The 19,571-nt window shown below is 46.0% G+C and overlaps 1 protein-coding gene across 6 annotated transcripts in view; it reads left to right on the top strand.

Moving 5' to 3' along the window:
- The window catches only part of KATNIP (katanin interacting protein), a 243,581-nt gene that overhangs the window by 22,135 nt on the left and 201,875 nt on the right, over positions 1 to 19,571 (top strand). For 5 of the 6 annotated variants that reach the window (XR_008373188.1, XM_053554667.1, XM_053554668.1 and 2 more), the window contains exon 2: positions 8,495 to 8,550. Coding sequence is in view for 3 of the 6 variants with exons in the window: in XM_053554667.1 (XP_053410642.1) it covers positions 8,495 to 8,550 (56 nt within the window). In the remaining 3 variants the exon portion in view is untranslated. Of the gene's footprint in view, positions 1 to 8,494; positions 8,551 to 19,571 lie in introns of those variants that run through there. The other variant, XM_053554672.1, reaches the window with a different exon arrangement.

Here is a 19,571-nt window from a genome sequence, read left to right as displayed (position 1 = left end):
ACCCTCAGTAGAGTCCTGTGGCATCATAGCTCACAGCAACCTCAAACTCTTGGGCTCAAGCAATTCTCTTGCCTCAGCCTCTGGAGTAGATATTTTTAGAGAGGAAGTTTCACTCTCTCTCAGGCTGGTGTCAACTCCTGAGCTCAGGCAATCCACCTGGCTCTGCCTCCAAGCGAGTGCTAGGATTATAGGCTTAGCCACCCACACCTGGCCTCTTTCATGTAAATTAAATTACATGGATATTAAAATGAATACTCCTGGGCGGTGCCTGTGGCTCAAGCAGTAGGGCGCTGGTCCCATATGCTGGAGGTGGCGGGTTCAAACCCTGCTCCGGCCAAAAAAAATAAAAAATAAAATGAATACTCCTTGAGTCTTCTTATTTGGAAACAGATTAATTGCCCCTTATTTTAGTAACCCAATAGAAGCACAATCCCCCCACTGGGGGAAAACAAGTTCTTTGTTCAGAATTCTTCTGTGGGCAGTGCCCGAGGGTGGCGGGTTCGAACCCAGTCCTGGCCAAACTGCAACAACAACAACAACAACAACAAAAAGTAAGAATTTCTCTGTGATGGATGGCTTTTCTTACTTCCAAGATTTCTATTGAGTAACCTTTATTCTCTGAGAACTAGCCCTTTCTGCCAAGGCTAAGCATTTTACATGAGTAGATAAGGGTGAGTGCCTAATGTCAAGCCTGCCTCTGCACATTTGGCATTTTATGCCCCTTGCCATATTCTAGATCTTTTTAGTAAACCATCTGGCTAGAAGGGAGAGTTCTACCTTCATTGGGGAATTATTTTCCTCTAATCCCTTTGTCCAAAGGGAGTCCAAAGCACATTAAAAACTGCATCACAGGCTCAGTGCCTGTAGCTCAGCAGCTAGGGCATCAGCCACATAATCCAGGGCTGGCCAGTTCAAACCTAGCCCGGACCTGCCAAACAACAATGACAACTACAAAAAAAAAAAAAAATAGCTGGGCGCCTGTAGTCCCAGCTACTTGGGAGGCTGAGGCAAGAGAATCGCTCAAGCCCAAGAGTTTGAGGTTGCTGTGAGCTGTGATGCCATGGTACCCTACTGAGGGCAACATAGTGAGATTGTCTCAAAGTCTCAAAAAAAAACCAAACTGCATCACAGAAAGAGTACCCTAACTCAGATTCCTTCCATAGCATGGTCTTTTTTCTTTTTCTGAGACATCTTACTCTGTCGCCCTGGTAAAGTGCTATGACATCATTGTAGCTTCAGGCAACCTCAAATGCAAGTATCTATCCTATCCTCTGGAGCAGCTAAGACTACAGGCATGTGCCACCATGCCTAGCTGTTTGTTTTTTTCTTTTTCTTTCTTTCTTTCTTTCTTTTTTTTTTTTTTTTTGAGACAGAGTCTCACAGGTGTGAGCCACCTTGCCCCGCCACCAGCTGTTTTTTCCTATTTTTAGTAGAGACAGGGTTTCACTATAATTCAGGGTGGTCTCGAAGTCCTGAACCAAGCAATCCATTGCCTCAGCCTCCCAGACTGCTAGGATTACAGATTTGAGCCACCCAGCCTGGTCAGAGCCTTTTTTAAAACATAAAGTCTTATTCAAGACACAATTATAAGTGGGACTTTACCTAACAAATGCAATCAGTATAACCTGGTTTCTTGTACCCTCAATAAATCCCCAACAATAACAAACAATAAATGGGGTGGCGCCTGTGGCTCAACGGAATAGGGCACCAGCCCCATATGCCGGAGGTGGCGGGTTCAAACCCAGCCCAGGTCAAAAACTCCAAAATAAATAAATAATAAATAAAAATAAAAACAAAAGACACAATTATAAGAGGGACTTTACCTAACAAATGTAGTCAGTGTAACCTGCTTTCTTGTATCCTCAATGAATCCCCAATAAAGTCTTATTTTATTTATTTATTTTTTTTTGAGACAGTCTCACTTTGTCACCCTTCGTAGAGATAGAGTGCCGTGGTGTCACAGCTCACAGCAACCTCCAGCTCTTGGGCTTAGGTGATTCTCTTGCCTCAGCCTCCTGAGTAGCTGGGACTACAGACACCCACCACAACGTCCGGCTATTTTTTTGTTGCAGTTTGACCAGGCCTGGGTTTGAACCCGCCACCCTCCATATATGGGGTCTGTGCCCTACCCACTGAGCCATAGGCGCCACCCAAAATAAAGTCTCATTGAAACACTGCCACACCCACTGTTTACATATTTATGGCTGCTTTTATGTTACACTGGTGGAGTTGAGTGGTTTACCACAGACCTTGTTATCTCATGACCTTATGGCTTAATAATGAAAAGTATTTATCATCTGCCACTTTACAGAAAAAAATTTGCTGGTTGGGCATGGTGGCTCATGCCTGTAATCCTAGCACCTATGAGTTTGAAACCAGCCTGAGCAAGAGCAAGAACCCCGTCTCTAAAAAAATAGCCGGACGTTGTGGCTGGCGCCTGTAGTCCCAGCTACTCAGGGACAATCACTTGAGCCAAGAGTTGGAGGTTGCTGTGAGCTGTGATGCCATGGCACTCTACCAAGGGTAACAAAGTGAGACTCTGTCTCAAAAACAAAAAAAAAGAAAAGAAAAAGAAAAAAATTTGCTGAGCCTAGCACTAAAGGAGTGGTTGTGAGGATTCAGGAGATGGTGCCTGTGCATAAAAGCTGGCCACACGGTGGCGCCTGTGGCTCAAGGAGTAGGGCGCCGGCCCCATATGCTGGAGGTGGTGGGTTCAAACCTAGCCCCGGCCAAAAACCACAAAAAAAAAAAAAAAAACAAAAGCTGGCCACACAGTAGGTGTCCTGTTTTAGCAGGTCCTGTACAGTGAAGCTGCAAACATTTTGTTTTGGTGGGGGGGAGACCAGGGACATAGTCTCACTTTGCTGCCTAGGCTAGAGTGCCATGGTGTCATCCTAGCTCCCAACAACCTCAAACCGCTGGGCTCAAGCAATCTTTCCATTTTAGCCTCCTGATTAGCTGGGACTACAGGTGCTACCATGATGCCTGGTTAATTATTTCTAATTTTTTTTTTTTATAGATGGAGTCTCACCCACACTTGCTCAGGTTGGTCTTGAACTCCTGGCCTCCTGCTTTAGCCTCCCAGAACATGCTAGGATTACAGGCATAAGCCACTGCGCCTAGCCCCCAAGCATTTCACTTCTGAACTCAGTGGCAGGTTCCATTTTCTTTTTTTTTTTTTTTTGAGACGAGCTGCTATTTTTTTGTAGTTGTTGCTGCAGTTGTCATTGTTGTTTTAGCTGGCCCGAGCCAGGTCTGAACCCGCCACCCTCGGTGTATGTGGCCAGCGCCCTACCCACTGAGCTTTTGGTGCCACCCTCAGTGCCAGGTTCTGGCTGCCTCCCACCTGAAGAAGAAAAATACAGAGAGTAATTACAATATGAATAGTTTAAGTAGAAATAACATAAATTATATTTTGCATATGTATTTTTATCATGTGCTGTACATTTCCACGTGCATCAAATATTAAGCATGCATATTAGTCAAGAGGAATGGATATAAAAAGCTGTGTCTCGTAGACTGTACTGTGTGGGTGGTTTAAGATACTTTTTTTTTTTTGAGACAAGCGATTCTCCTGCCTCTGCCTCCCAAGTAGCTGGGATTACAGGCGCCTGCCACAATGCCTGGCTTTTATTTTTTTGGTTGCAGCCATCATTGTTGTTTGGCGGGCCCAGGCTGGATTTGAACCCAAACCCTAAAGCTTAGGCGTATGTGGCTGGCGACTTAGCCACTTGAGCCACAGGCACCGAGCCAATTCTTTTTTTTTTTTTTATGTCACCCTCAATAGAATACTGTGGTGTCACAGCTCATAGCCACCTCCGACTCGGGCTGAAGTGAATCTCTTGCCTCAGCCTCCCAAGTAGCTGGAACTACAGGTGCCTGCCACAATACCCAGCTATTTTTTGTTGCAGTTGTCATTGTTCTAGCTGGCCCAGGCTGGGTTCGAACCCACCAGCCTCGTTGTATGTGGGTGGCGCCGCAACCACTGTGCTACCGACACCGAGCCTAAGATAGTTTTTCAAAGGTAATTTTGGCACTGATTTTTCCTGCCTGATGACTTCAGAAACTAGTATCCAAGAAAGATGTGACTCCCCTCTAAATGGTAGCATCTAGAGCAAAGTAAAACTAAAGTATCAGGTGCCAGGCACAGAGGCGCTGCCTGTAATCCCAGCACTCTGGGAGGGCAAGGCGGGGGTGAATTGCCTTAGTTTACGAGTTCAAGACCAGCCTGAGCTGGAGTAAGACCCTGTCTCTAAAAAAATAGAAGGGTGTTGTGGCAGGCGCCTTTGATCCCAGCTTCTTGGGAGGCTTAGACAAGAGAATTACTTACACCCAAGACCAAGCGTCCTCAAACTTTTTAAAGAGGGGGCCAATTCACTGTCCCTCAGACTGTTGGAGGGCCGAACTATAGTTTAAAAAAAAAACAACTATGAACAAATTCCTATGCACACTGCACATATCTTATTTTGAAGTAAAAAACCAAAACGTGAACAAATGCAATCACACCGCTTCATGTGGCCCACGGGCTGCAGTTTGAGGATGCCTGCCCAAAACTTTGAGGCTGCTGTGAGCTAAGATGCCAGGGCACTCTACCAAGGGTGACAAAGTGAGACTCTGTCTCAAAATAAATAAATAATAAAGTATCAGAATCTGCTAACCACTGAAAGTAAATCGAAAGTGCATATAAAGCCTTTCTGAAATCATGAGCGAATAGTATTATAGTTACAAAAATTCAATGCAAGAGAAAAAAACAAAACAAAACAAAAATTCAATGCATTCATTTTTTTGTTGTTGTTCTCAGGCACACATCTGTTCTATAAAGTGAAGTATACAGGTATCATTTACATTTGACCTTATTTGTTGCATTGTAGCTATGGCAGGCAGGTCACCTTGCAAAATACAGAGGAACACCCCCTTAATTTTGCAAGTGGCATATATTGATAGTAATGTCACCTTCTTCCACTTTCCCCCCTTGAGATGTGAGAATAAATGAGATATAGGTCAGAATCTACTCAGAGAAGCTAACTTCAGTAGACAGGCACAGTGTTACCTGGTTACAGCATTTCTGTCTTTGGCAAGAAGGAGCTGTCTCTGCATGAAGTTACTTGGAGGAGAAAAAGAGGCTCAGTGGTGTGAGGAGGGAGCCAACCAGTCTTCTGGGGAGTTTAGATAACAAATGTTCTTGGCTGGGCATGATGGTCACGCTTGTAATCCTAGTACTCTGGGAGGCTGAAGCCCTCTTTACTAAAAATAGAAAAATTAGGCTTGGCGCCTGTAGTTCAGTGGCTAGGGCACCAGCCTCATCACCAGAGCTAGCAGGTTCGAATCCAGCCCGGGCCTGCCCAACAACAATGACAACTACAACCAAAAAATAGCCAGGCGTTGTGGCAGGCACCTGTAGTCCCAGCTACTTAGGAGGCTAAAGCAAGAGAATTGTTTAAGCCCAAGAGTTTGAGGTTGCTGTGAGCTGTGTCTCCACAGTACTCTACCCAGGGTAGAGCTTGAGATTCTGTCTCAAAAAAAAAAAAAAAAAAAAATTAGCTGGGCATTGTGGTGGGCACCTGTAGTCCCAGGAGTTTGAGGTTGCTGGGAACTAGGCTGACACTATGGCACTCTAGCCTGGACAACAGAATAAGACTGTATCTCAAAAATTATGTATGTATATATTTTCTTTGTTTGCTTTTGTGGTTCTATCTCTTTTGTTTGTTTGTTTTAGAGACACAGTCTCACTTTGTTGTCCTCCGTAGAGTGCTGTGGTGTCACAGCTCACAGCAACCTCCAGCTCTTGGGCTTAGGTGATTCTCTTGCCTCAGCCTCCCGAGTAGCTGGAACTACAGGTGCCCCCCACAATGCCTGGCTACTTTTTGTTGCAGTTTGGCGGGGCCGGGTTTGAACCCACACCCTCAGTATATGGGGCCGACGCCCTACTTACTGGGCCACAGGTGCTGCCCTATCTTTTTTATTTTTAGCTGTTCTTTATTGGTATAATAAAATTTTAGAGATCAAAAGCAAACATAGAGAGGATTCAGCCTAGCTCTCTTTTAAAAAAATAAAATAGGAAACAGTGGCCCAAAGAGGTCCTATGATTCATCCAGGGTCCCTTAACTGGTCAACTGTCCATCAGGACTAGATCCCTAGGAGTCGGTGTAGCCAGCAAAGGAAGGGCCTCAGCCAGACGTCGAGGTTCACCCTGCTTGCCCCTGGAGTAGCTCTGCTCCCTTCTGCTCTCTGTCCTTGCCCTGGGCCCTGGGGTATCTTACTGGCCTCCTTACTGCCTCCACTGCTAGGACACCCTGGGTCTGTCAGCAGTCCTGACCAGCTCAAGGTCTATCTCGTGGCTCTGCATCGTGTTGTCTGAACACCTGGTGTGTCATCCTATCTGGCTAGCATTAGGGCCCACTTGGAATCCTTAGACTGACAGCCAGAGCAGTGTGGTCAAGGGTTTTTGGGAGCCATTCACTCTATTTCCTACTCCAGATCAACAGGGATCAGGAGGTTATGATAAAATTAGCTCAACCTAAATCCTGGGCGTGTGTGTATGTGTGCGTGTATATGTGTGTCTAACTAATAAGCTTTATTTTTTTGGAGATTTCAGCAGATTTGAGCAGAAAATACAATGAGTTCCCATATATAACTTGTCCCCATATACACCTTGTTCCCATATACAATCTCCACCAACAATCAACACCACACACCACAGTGGTACATTATCCTGGGTGTTCCTTTTCATTCCTAAATCCTAGGTTCTTTGTCCAAAGGCAAAAAAGAAAACACACACACACACAATGTTAGTGGGTGTCTGGAGTACAAAGGTGTGCATGTAGCCAGTTTCAGATTAGTTCATTTTGTCTTGGTATCCTGGCCTTCTATGTTAGTCTGATGCCAAGGGCCATCAAGTGTCACACAGAGAGATAGCTCTGTCCTGCCCCTTTCTCCTCTCTGTCTCTCAGAACCAGTTCCAAATTCCTGGGTCTGGGATCCTGATTGTCTACAGCTGGGTCAGTAGTCCATCCCTAGTGCTGCAAACTGAGGTTTTCGGTGTGGGGTCGTGTGCAGAGATGGCTGTCCTAGGGCCCCACCCTGTGGCCAGGGGAGGAGACAAGAAGAAAAAAGGGCAGTTCAGGGTTTCATGAGGTAAGCAGATAACCTGAAAAGACGTCTGCCATTCCATGGTGCTGTGTAATCCATCTTCTATCAATTCTTTGGTGGGCTCTTTTCTAAATTACCAAGGGCAACATAGTGAGACTCTGTCTCAAAAAAAACAAAGGTTCATCCTTGGGCCTTTGCTCTTCCCCTTATTCATACTTTCTTGGAAAAAGCATCATACCTTTTCCTGGAAAAAGCATCACAGCCTTGTCACCAGCTGTGACCTCTCCCCACCCCATTCATGTATAGACCAACTAAGAGTGACCCCCTCCAAAGACAACTGTCTTTTCTTTGAGTCTCAGTCCTCATCCTTGCTCCTGCCTTCTGGGTGTGCTTACCTATGAGACATGCAGTTACGGCATTCTCACAAATAGCCACCTGGGGCGGCGTCCGTAGCTCAGTGGGTAGGGCGCCAGCCACATACACTGAGGCTGGCAGGTTCGAACTTGGCCCGGGCATTGTGGCTGGCACCTGTAGTCTCAGCTACTTGGGAGGCTGAGGCAATAGAATCGCTTAAGCCCAAGAGTTTGAGGTTGCTGTGAGCTGTGACGCCATGGCACTGAACCGAGGGCAACATGGTAAGACTGTCTCAAAAAACAAAAAAAAACTCAATAGCCACCTGGGAGTGAATCTGGGCAATTTTGGAGATACATTGACCATGTGCAATAATTCCCATTTTATATTTTAAAACCAAAGCAACCCATTAATTATCTTTCCATCAAGGAATTCTCTTACAATGGACACTCCATAAAAGTTGTGAAAACTGCACTTGAAACACTATATTTAAACATTATGATGTCACTCTGTTGAATTTATGCACACCTTCAAATGTTAGTCTTCTAGTTTTCTGAGAAAAGCAACAATTCTCTCTGAAATGGCCCATTATGTGAAATGTGGGTGATTACCACTAATTCACATCTGCACCGTCACCTCTGCGGTGAGTTGTGGGTTGGTACAGCACATTGGTATTCACTCATCAAAGGTTGTGTGTATGCGCACTGAGAAAGCATTTTATGTAATTCCAAACAATTTAATAAAAATGTAATTCAACTGGGAAAAACTACAGTCCATTGGCCCTTTCAGAGTACAGATAATGTTCCAGATTAAAGGGCTAGAGCCTTGTTCATTATAGTCAAATAATGTGAGTGTGTGAATTATCGTTTTCCTCGCCCTTGTTCTATTTCAAAAGCGTGCCATTTTCCCATTATAATAATAGGCTGCATTTCCTTAAAATCATTTGATTATGATTGGTCCCATCTATTCAGTTTGCAAATAAAAAGCTTTTGTGGTGATAAACTAGCGTTCTAAAATAGCCTTAATCTCTGGCTCTGCTTTTGAACTGCTACAGGTCAAACTCTGCGAAAGGCTGAGAGAAGCCGGTCCTGCTCACGGGAGAAAAAGGAGGTAAGTGTGTCCCTGGCAAGAGCTGCTGGGATGCAACTCTTAAAGGACCTGAGGAACAGGGTGGTGAGTAAGAGTTCTGGTATCTCCTACTCTTTTCTCTAGGAGTCCCAAGCTTGAGTCCCAGAGGAAATGATAGTTGGTAACTAGACTTACCAAGTCACTGACACATGTAATAATCATGTCTTACTGAGCATATCAGTTACCTTTTTCTGTGTAACAAGTCACCCCAAATTTTAGTGGTTTAGTTTAAAACAACCACCATGCAATTTAGGTTAGCCATTTGGGCCTCTCTACACCTGATCTCAGGCTCTGCATGGAGCTCACTTGTGCATCTGTACTTGACACTTGGGTCACCTGGGGGTGCCTGCATTCTCCTCTATGTGCCCTCTCATCCTCCAGCAGGCCAGCCAGGTGGTTCACATGGTGGTTCAAGAGTTCAAGAGTGTGGGAATGGCAGCTGTAGGACCTCTTCGAGTCCTAGTAATATAGGATTCCCCCACTCAGGGCTGGACAGGGACCCACCCCCATTCTCTAGGCCCAGGTGAACTCAGATATCAGGCCCCCATCTCTAGGTACAAATAGGCTGCACGTCCAGGCCACACCCTCTGGGCTCTAGCAAGGTCATGAACAAAGTAGCCTGAAATGTTTTGGGTAGTTCCACCTTGGATAGGGAGCACATACTCTAATCCCTTCCTTGAGACAAAACTGCAGGCTCGGAGCCTGTTGCACAGTGGTTATAGCGCTGGCCATGTGCACTGAGGCTGGTGGGTTTGAAGCCAGCGGGCCAGCTAAACAATAATGACAACAACAACAAAAAAACAGCCAGGCATTGTGGCAGGCGCCTGTAGTCCCAGCTACTTGGGAGGCTGAGGCAAGACAATAGCTTAAGCCCAAGAGTTTGAGGTTGCTGTGAGCTGTGACGTCAAGGCACTCTATAACATCAGGGCGACATAGTGAGACACTGTCTCAAAACAAAACAAAACAAAACAAAAAAACTGCAAAGACCTACTAACCTTGCCCCAGAGGAGGGACTGCATTTACTCATTTGTTAATACACTCGCTAAGTTTCTAAAGGTGTTTTTTCTACTTACCAAGTCCTGGCCAAAATATAATCTAAACCCCTAGAGTAAGGACTCATGGAGGAGACTTCTGACTTGGGTCTTCCCCTTTGCCAGAACTTCGGTGCTTTTTACTTCTTCTGTATCCCTTTTTGTCTAATAAATCCTGTCTTGCCATTGATCAGTGGTCTGTGCTCTGTGGGTTCATTCTTCAAATCCCCAAGACCAAAGTCGTACTAAAGAAACAAATTCTGGTAACACTAGGCTTACAACTGACACAGTGTCATTTCTGCCATTTTCTATTTTTTGAAGTAGGTTACAAGGTTGGCCCAGATTCAAGAGATGGGGAAACAGGCCTCACCTCTGGATGGGAAGAGCTACATAACCTTGTGGCCATTCTTAGAACCTACCCCACTAAACCAGCTTGCTCTGTGAGAGGCATCAGGGGACTGGAATTAGGAAATGGGTAAGACACAGACTTCAGTCTTGGACAGGCACTGTCTAACTGGAAGAGAGGAACAACATGATCATTACAATACAGGGGAAGAAAAGCCATCACAGAAGGACAGAGAAAGCCGGATTTTAATGGATAAAACAGGCCATCCACCTCTGCCAATAGTATCAAGAAAGGCTTTGGAGAAAAGGTGATGTGTAGGCTGTCTCTCTCTCTTTTTTCTTTTTTTTTGGCAGTTTTTGGCCAGTGCTGGGGGTTTTAAACCACCACCTCCAGCATATGGGGCCGGTGCCCTACTCCTTTGAGCCACAGGCGCCGCCCTGCAGGCTGTCTCTTGAAGGATGATTAGTTTTCCAGGCCAGAGAAACAGTATGGCTAATGTCAGAGAGAAATGAATAAGGAAAGTTGTAAGATCATTGAGCCTAAAGGGGGTGGAAAGTGGTAGCCACAGAGCCCTCTGATCAAGTCCCTGAGAGGTCAAAGACTAGAAATAAAAGATTATTCAAAAATGTAAACAAAAGGAAACGGAGTCCAGGTTCTGTGTGGGCAACAGTGGCCTTTATTCCCACCTGGGTGCGGGTGAGCTGAGTTGGAGAAGGAAGTCAGCATATGAGTTAAGGTGGATGGAAATTTAAAGGGTCGGAAGGGTAGAGGTTGGTATATTCCCTCTTTCCTGGGTGGGATTTTCTATGCATTTGTTCCTGGGTGGGTCAGTTCTATTTGGGTGGGTCCTTCCATTTGACTATCAGTCCCAAGCTCTTGGGAGTTTTTGTTGTTGTTGTTGTTTTTATTGAGACAGTCTCACTTTGTCACCCTCAGTAGAGTGCTGTAGTGTCATAGCTTACAGCAACCCCAAACTCTTAGACTCAAGCGATTCTCTTGCCTCAGCCTCCCTAGTAGCTGGGGCTATAGGTACCCACCATAACGCCCAGCTATTTTTTTGTTTGTTTGGTAGGCCTCAGGACAGGTTTGAACCCACCAGCCCTGGAGCATGTGGCTGGCACCCTAACCACTGAGCAACAGGCACTCAGACATGTTTTTTGGTTTTTTTGAGACAGAGTTTCACTTTGTCACCCTTAGTAGAGTGCGGTGGCATCACAGCTCACAGCAAGCTCAAGCTCTTGGGCTCAAGTGTTCTTCTTGCCTCCCAAGTAGCTGGAACTACAGCCACCCGCCACAATGACCACCTATTGGGCTGGTTTCAAACTCGTGAGCTGAGTGAACTGCCTGCCTTGGCCTCCCAGAATGTTAGGATTATAGGCATGAGCCATTGCACCCGGCCCCCTGGTGTCTTTAAACAGCTAGGTCTCAGGTGAACTTACTTGGTAACAACACCAGGAAGGCACCTAGCCATTCATTAGGGATCCATTCCCATGATTCGAAGATCTCCCACTGGGTCCCACCTCCAATACTGAGGATCAAATTTCAACAGGAGCTTTGGAGGGGCCAAATATTCTAACTATATCATTGATCAATCCTGAAATTCATCAATACTTATGGACAGACCCTTTTGATTGTAAAGTGGCATAATTCCAATGACAAAAGGGCATTTCAGGCTCTGCTGGGTCCTGGGGCTCAAAAATGGCAACAGTACTCAGCCTTTTATTCTTCCACCTCTCAGCACTCTGCCAGCTCTGAGGAGGTACAGTGGTTTGGCCTGCAAAGGGCCTCACGGTGCCTTGCTCTTTCACCATCTAGCCTGTTGTTTCCTTACTCAGCTGTAGCCAGAGCAGCCAGTGTAGGTTTTCTGATTTTAATTGACTCACCTGGGAGGAGGGCGGGGCGCAGCCTTAGGAACTCCCATGCTGCTGGAAAGATCTAAATGTCAGCTGAAGGGGGAAGTCTAGAGGCTGAGCCAGCTGGATTTTTTCACTCCTGGAAGGACTTTTCCTCTGAAGGCAGGAGCAGGTGTCTTTCCTCAAAGTCCTTCCAGAGACTCTGAGGTGGAAGAATCAAAACAGGAGTGAGTCTGGGCCTTCAGGCCTCCCTTGATTCCATGACCAAGCGGGGAGACCATTCCCTAAGCCAGGAATGAATTGCTTAAACTGACCCCAGGCCTTTGGTTACAGAATAGCAGCATCCCATTTATGTACATTAAGAAATTAGCTGAGGCTCTGCACTTGTAGCTCAAGTGGCTAGGGTGCCAGCCACATACACCGGAGCTGGTGGGTTTGAATCCAGCCTGGGCATGCCATGCAACAGTGACAACTACAACCCCAAAATAGCCAGGCATTATGGCAAGCTCCTGTAGTCCCAGCTGCTTGGGAGGCCGAGGCAAGAGAATCACTTAAACCCAAGACTTTGAGGTTGCTGTGAGCTGTGACACCACGGCACTCCACCCAGGGTGACAGCTTGGGGAAGAAAGAAAGGAGGGAGGGAGGAATGAATGAATGAATGAATGAATTAGCTGGGGACTGGGCACAGTGGCTCATGCCTATAATCCCAGCACTTTGGGAGGCCAAGGTGGGAGGACTGCTCGAGGCCAGGAGTACCAGACCAGCCTGGGCAACACAGCAAAACCCCATCTTTGCAATACACAGAAGGGAGGGAGGTAGGAAAGAATTTGCTGGGAAACAACAGAGCAGGGCAGCGGGGAACTAGTTGAGATACTCTGTCCTTCTCTCTGTCCCTGTCCTTCTGGCAACCGGACTACCCTAATTGCCACTTTCAATTGCCATCGTGCTGGTCACCTGAGAGCATTTCACCTCATTTCTCTTCTGAAAGTACTTGAGATGAGAGAAAATGGAGAGTGAAAATTTTATCACAATACCCAGGCTTAACTCTTAATTTTTTTTTTTTTTTTTTTTTGCAGTTTTTGGCTGGGGCTAGGCTTGAATCTAGGCTTGAATCCGCCACCTCCGGCATATGGGGCCGGCGCCCTATCCCTTTGAGCCACAGGCACCGCCCAACCCTGAAATATTTAAGATGGTTTCAGGCCCTCTGAAAAAGAGGGTGCTGACTCTCTTAACAAGGCTTTTGTTTGGTTCAAAAAAAACAATAGAAAAAGAACTGCTAGCAAGCCGCCAGCACTCTTACCTGATGTATGATAACTTGGCTTTCTTACCCATCTCATCTTTCAGGATCCCTCCCCCTCTCATCTGGGAAATCTGGGATTCCTGGCACTCTGTGTCTTACACTGGAAGCCAGGTATAGATCAAGCTGTATCACATGAAAAGTCAGGGAAGAGGCAAGCTGTCTCTTTCCCAGAGCTGGTTGGAGCAAACAGGCAGGGACATGCATCATGTTCCTTCGGTAGTGAGGTTGTACAGGCCGACACAGCAAAGGAAGGCTGAGACTGCTGTCAATGAGCTTGCCAGGCCATGTTCAGCCCAAACATGTGTTGTGTCCGGACCATACCTATTATAATTTTTCAAAATTAGATGTCTACAATTCATATAAAAACACAGACTTCTACTGGGCGTGGTGGCTCACGCCTATAATCCTAGCACTCTGGGAGACTGAGGCAAGTGGATTGCTTAAGCTCAGGAGTTTGAGACCAACCTGAGCAAAAATGAGACCCCCGTCTCTACTAAAAATAGAAAAACTGGAACGAGGATCGCTTGAGCCCAAGTTGGAGGTTGTGGTGACCTATGACAACACGGCACTCTACCTAGGGTGATAGCTTGAGACTGTCTCAAAAAAACAAAAACAAAAAACCCTCAGACTTCTGGCTTCTTTGGAAAAATGGAGAATGACAACACCAAATCCTTCCTTCTATAAGGCATCGATTGGCAATGGCTGTTGTTAGTAGGGCTGCCCCCTTTTTAGACGGGACCCTCTCATTTGCCATCCTTGCCCTCCCTTAGCCCCTGCTCCACAGTGAACAGGAACATAACAGCCACCTTGTGCCAGGTCCTGTGCTGAATGCTGTATGTCAGTGGGTCACCAACTATTGCACATTAAAATTATCAGGGAGCTTTTTTTATTTTTATTTTTTGAGACAGTTTTACTATGTCGCCCTCGGTAGAGTGCCATGGCATCACAGCTCACAGCAACCTTAAACTCCTGGGCTTAAGCGATTCTCTTGCCTCAGCCTCCCAAGTAGCTAGGACTACAGGTACCTGCCACAACACCTGGCTATTTTTTGGTTGTAGTTCTCATTGTTGTTTGGCAGGCCCGGGCTGGGTTTGAACCTGCCAGCCCTGGTGTATGTGGCTGGCACTCTAGCCACTGAGCTACAGGCGCCGAGCCTATCAAGGAGCTTTTAAGTATTCCAATGTCCAGGCTTCCAAACCACTTAAATCAGTATCTCTGGGGGTGCAAGCCAGGAGTCAGAATTTTACACACCCCACCCCCGAAAGTGGCTCTGATGTGTGGCCATAGGTGAGACCCAGCTCTCATGTGTGTAGCACTCATCCAGGTGGTCCTCTGCTCTGGACTCTGGGGCTTCACTGTGTATGGCCCTGCCTGCCCCAAAGAGGCAGTACCAGTAAGCACAAATCAAAAAGAATAGAATGGCAAACATCACAAAGGCGCTCCAGATAAAGTTCCCTGGCCAGTGGAGGGGTAGAAGACTTCCCGGGGGATGGGTGAGGTGGCTCCCACTTGTAATCCTAGCCCGCTGGGAGGCCAAGGCAGGTGGATACTTGAGCTTACAAGTTTGAGACTGGCCAGAGCAAGAGTGAGACCTTGTCTCTATTAAAAATGAAAAACTGAAAAAAAAAAAAAAATAAGTGAAAAACTGAAGCAAGAAGATCACTTGAACCCAAGAGTTTGAGGTTACTGTGAGCTATGAGGCCACCGCTCTACCAAGGACGACAGAGTGAGAATGTCTCAAAAAAAAAAAAGAAAAAAAGACTTCCTGGAAGAGGTGTCCTGAACTGAGGTATTGGAAAAGTCTCAGTCATTTCTGGATAACATAGCCTGGATGGTTGGCTCAAAGTCAGTAGATGTTTTCGGTTCAGTTGGTAAAAATATTCTCAGCACATCTTTAACAAGTATGCGTGGTTCCTGTCTGTGGAGATTATATAGTGTTTATGGCCTTTGGTCATGAATTATTAATGATTTTGAAATTGTGGTCATTGTAGTTTACTCAAAAATCATTAGGAAGTATATTTATCATGCAGTATTAAAACATAAAAAAGGAGATAGCAGAGGAGGAAGAAATCTTTATTCATCATCCAGTCCATCCACACCGCAGCCTCTCTGGACCCAGGATGCTGTGGGATTCACAGGTGTGGTGCTGGGGACCTGTCCTCCTACCACACAGAGCCACAGAGGCCCCTGGTGACTGCATGCATCAGTATCTACCACGTTTATGAGGGCAGCAGATCGGTGCTAGAGTCAAGCAGCTCTGCCTCAATCCTAGCTGTGTGACTTTGCACAAGTTTCATGTACTAATGCCCCCTTTAGAGAGCTGATATACAGTTTAAAGGCAATAACATATTAAAGCACCTAGCATAGTGTTCAGTAAGCAGGAAGTATTCATGAATGTTAGTTATGTGATTCAGAGTGCATAGCTTTTAGCAGAGGGATTAACAGGGAGCAGGCAGCACAATTGCACTTCTTACCAAAGGGGCCTCTGTCGCTTCAGCTAGACTGTAGGCTGATTCCAGCCTTCCTGCTTCCTGCTGTGTGTCCCCAAGCCAGTGGGTACCAGGCAGGCTAATCCCAGAGCCCCTGTTCTTAACCACTCTGAGAGCCTGCCTTGAAAATGGACTGCCATCATTTGCAGTTGATTAGAGATTCCCAAAAATGCTCTTGACAGCACACTCATTTGTGGAGCTGACTTTGTAAAGGATGGCAAAAGTCATTTATTTAACTTGTGCACCTAGAAAACATGAAGCCTTCCCCTTGTCTGCATGCACATGCACACACGTGTGCGCATACACAAACAACTTCTTGCTATCAGCAGAGACTTCCAGTGCAAGACTAGAGACTCCTTTCATTTTTTCCCAAGCAAAGGAGAAGACAGAGATCTTAGGGGAACATAGCAAAGGAGGAAGTCCAGGATCCAGGGTGCTTCCAGGGGTGAGGTCATCTGGACAACCCTCTGTCACTTCAGTGTACAACCACAAACATGCCTCTTTCTCCCCTGTGGGTCTCTGCACCTTGTTGTCTTGATGCTTTTCTTTATTAACTGTTCCTTCTTGATAAGCCCAAGTCAGAGGCCAGAGAGATAGAGTCTGATTGGTCTGGCTAATCAATACTCAAGATGCAGAGGTATCTCACCTTTTTCCTTTTTTGTCACACATTGAAAGAATAAGTGTTTTCTTGGGTCACACAGTAAATACACCAATACTATTTTTTTTTTTGGCCGGAGCTGGGTTTGAACCCGCCACCTCCGGCATATGGGACCGGCGCCCCACCCCTTGAGCCACAGGCGCCACCCAATACACCAATACTATTGAAAGCTGATAAGCAAAAGCAAAGGTCTGTGTAAGCGGTTACAGCGTCGGCCACATGCACCAAAGGTGGCGGGTTTGAACCTGGGCCCCGGCCAGCTAAACAACAATGACAACTGCAACAAAAAATAGCTGGGCATTGTGGTGGGCACCTGTCGTCCCAGCTACTTGGGAGGCTGAGGTGAGAGAATCTCTTAAGCCCAAGAGTTTGAGGTTGCTGTGAGTTGTGACACTACAGCACTCTACCCAGGGCGACATAGTGAGACTTTGTCTCAAAAAAAAAAAAAAAGTCTATGCATACTTTCCTTGATATCTGACATCACAGATAAGCAAAATAGTCCTCACAGCAGGGCACGGTGGCTGACTCATGAGAATAGTTTAAGCCCAAGAGTTTGAGGTTGCTGTGAGCTATGATGCCATGGCATTCTACCAAGGGCAACAAAGTGAGACTCTGTTCTCAAAAAACAAACAAATAGGGCAGCGCCTGTAGCTCTGTGAGTAGGACGCTGGCCCCATATACCATACCAAGGGTGGCAGGTTTGAACCCAGCCCTGGCCAAACTTCAACAAAAAATAGCTGGGCATTGTGGTGGGTGCCTATAGTCCCAGGTACCCGGGAGGCTGAGGCAAGAGCTGGAGGTTGCTGTGAGATGTGACACTACGGCACTCTACCGAGGGGACTCTGTAGAGTGATACTCTGTCTCTAAAAAAAAAACAAAACCAAAAAACCCCAAACAAATAAAATAGTCCTTAAATAATCTGCATGTGGCCCAGGGGCCACAGTTTGGATGCCCCTATGAGAGTACTGGGGGATACAATGCTCCTGACAGCCTTCAGCTCCCCTCCCAAGAGGCAGCCCTGTGATCCATTTCTCATGCATCTTTCCAGAAATATTCTACAGCTATGGAACTATGCACAACACATATGTTCTATCACCTTTATCTACCTACACCCACATAGCCCTGTCTCTTATTTAGCATGATAGAATATAATACACATTGTTTTGTTCCTGATTTTTTTTTCATTTAACTGTGTGTCTTGGAGATATCCTTCCACAGCAGGACATGTGGCCAAACTTTGTTCTTTTCACAGCTGCATAATATTCCATCATGGAAGTATAGGAACATAATTTTTTTTTGAGACAGAGTCTCACTTTGTCGCCCCTGGAGAGTGCTGTTGCTCATAGCAACCTCAGAGGCCTGGACTCAAGCAATTCTCTTGCCTCGGCCTCCTGAATAGCTGGAAGTACAGGCACCCACCACAACGCCCCACTATTTACAGAGGTGGGGTCTCCCTGTACCTCAGGCTGCTCTCAAACTCCTGAGCTCAGGCGATACACCCGACTGGGCCTGCCAGAGTGCTGGTATTACAGGTGTGAGCCACTGTGACTGGCCCAACTTAATCCTTTATTGGATTTAGAAAGTAACACAATCCCAGTAAGGCCTGGAAAAGCACTTTATAATCAAATGCATTTATATATATATATAGCAAAATAGGACCATCCCTACTAGCTTGGATATAGGGAATAATTTCATGTCAGTTCAGATCAGTGTTTGCTACTCAATAATTGCATAAATGAATTACTAGTTCCCAATTAATGAGTGTCTAGGCTATTAATAGTCTTTTGCTATTATAAGGATACTTTAAATAATTTTTTTTTTTTTTTTTTTTTTTGTAGAGACAGTTTCACTTTATTGTCCATGGTAGAGTACCATGGCGTCACACAGCTCACAGCAACCTCCAACTCTTGGGCTTAGGTGATTCCCTTGCCTCAGCCTCCCGAGTAGCTGGGACTATGGGCGCCTGCCACAATGCCCAGCTATTTTTGTTGTTGTTGTTATTGTTGCAGTTGTCGTTGTTTAGCTGGCCCAGGCTGGGTTCGAACCTGCCAGCCTTGGTGCATGTGGCTGGTGCCATAACCACTGTGCTACAGGCTCCGAGCCCCAACGGTTAAATTCATAAAAGTAGAACTAGTGGATGAAAGAGTATGTGCTTTATTTAAATTGATGTTTCTAATTCATCTCCTAACAGAGAGAAGTTGTTCCAGGCAACTTGTAAAAAGCTGGTCACATTCAAGTGTAGTTGTCCTTGTCTGAGGTACCCACAATGGACCAATTCAGTGGCCACTAGTAGAGATCCCTAGTCCACTTGTCTCAGAGAGGGTGGAGCAGGGAAGTGTGCTTTAGAAGCACCTTGATTTCTGCAAGCCATCTGTCACAGCCCTTAGCCCAAAATACCTGTCTCCTGATTGCAGCAGGCCAGTGGGACTGAGGGCTCTTCCTATGCATTTCAGACTCTACTAGAGAACAAACAGCAGATACTTCCTTCCCTTTCCTCAGTTCAGTTCTCAGTGTTCTGGTACCTTCAGCCTTCTGGGGCATCAGGAGCTTTCCCTTTCATATCTACAGATCTCAATTGCTTTGTTTAATTTTTTTTTTTTTAAGAAAGAAAGAAAAATAATAAAAGAAAATGCAAGCTGCCAGTGCTGCATTACAAAGAGCCTGATATGATAGCTGACATTCCAAGTCTGCCCTCTTACTGGAACAAAACCTTTTAGTTTGTATTTCTGGGCAGAGAAGAACTAAATCTATTTTAGATCCAGTTGCCAAATGCACTCTCTGTTGTGAAATTATTGTTGTCAGTCTTTCTGCTTTTTGAGGTCTTGAGCTCTGTAGCTTTGAGAACTTGGAAAATTGGGATCCTGGTGACATTGGCAACTTCTTATTTATGCAGGGCAATAAGTCATATGGCAGGGTTAGAAGCGTGCAGCAGGGCGGCACCTGTGGCTCAGTGAGTAGGGTGCCGGCCCCATATGCCGAGGGTGGTGGGTTCAAACCCAGCCCCGGCCAAACTGCAACAAAAAAATAGCTGGGTGCTGTGGCGGGCACCTGTAGTCCCAGCTGCTAGGGAGGCTGAGGCAAGAGAATCGCTTAAACCCAGGAGCTGGAGGTTGCTGTGAGCTGTGTGATGCCATGGCACTCTACCAAGGGCCATAAAGTGAGACTCTGTCTCTACAAAAAAAAAAAGAAGCGTGCAGCAAAGGAGTTGAGCCCATGAACAGCTTGCATTCCTAGGCTAGCTCTGCTACTCAGGCAGGTTACTACCCTGTCTGTGTCTTGACTGCTCCTTCCAGAGGGCAGGGGTGAAATAGAACCTGTGGTACAGG

Source organism: Nycticebus coucang, chromosome 12 (assembly GCF_027406575.1).
Source record: "Nycticebus coucang isolate mNycCou1 chromosome 12, mNycCou1.pri, whole genome shotgun sequence".
In the NCBI taxonomy this organism is placed as follows: domain Eukaryota; kingdom Metazoa; phylum Chordata; class Mammalia; order Primates; family Lorisidae; genus Nycticebus; species Nycticebus coucang.
Note: the sequence above shows the minus strand (reverse complement) of the source record. Positions and strands in the feature narration are given on the sequence as shown.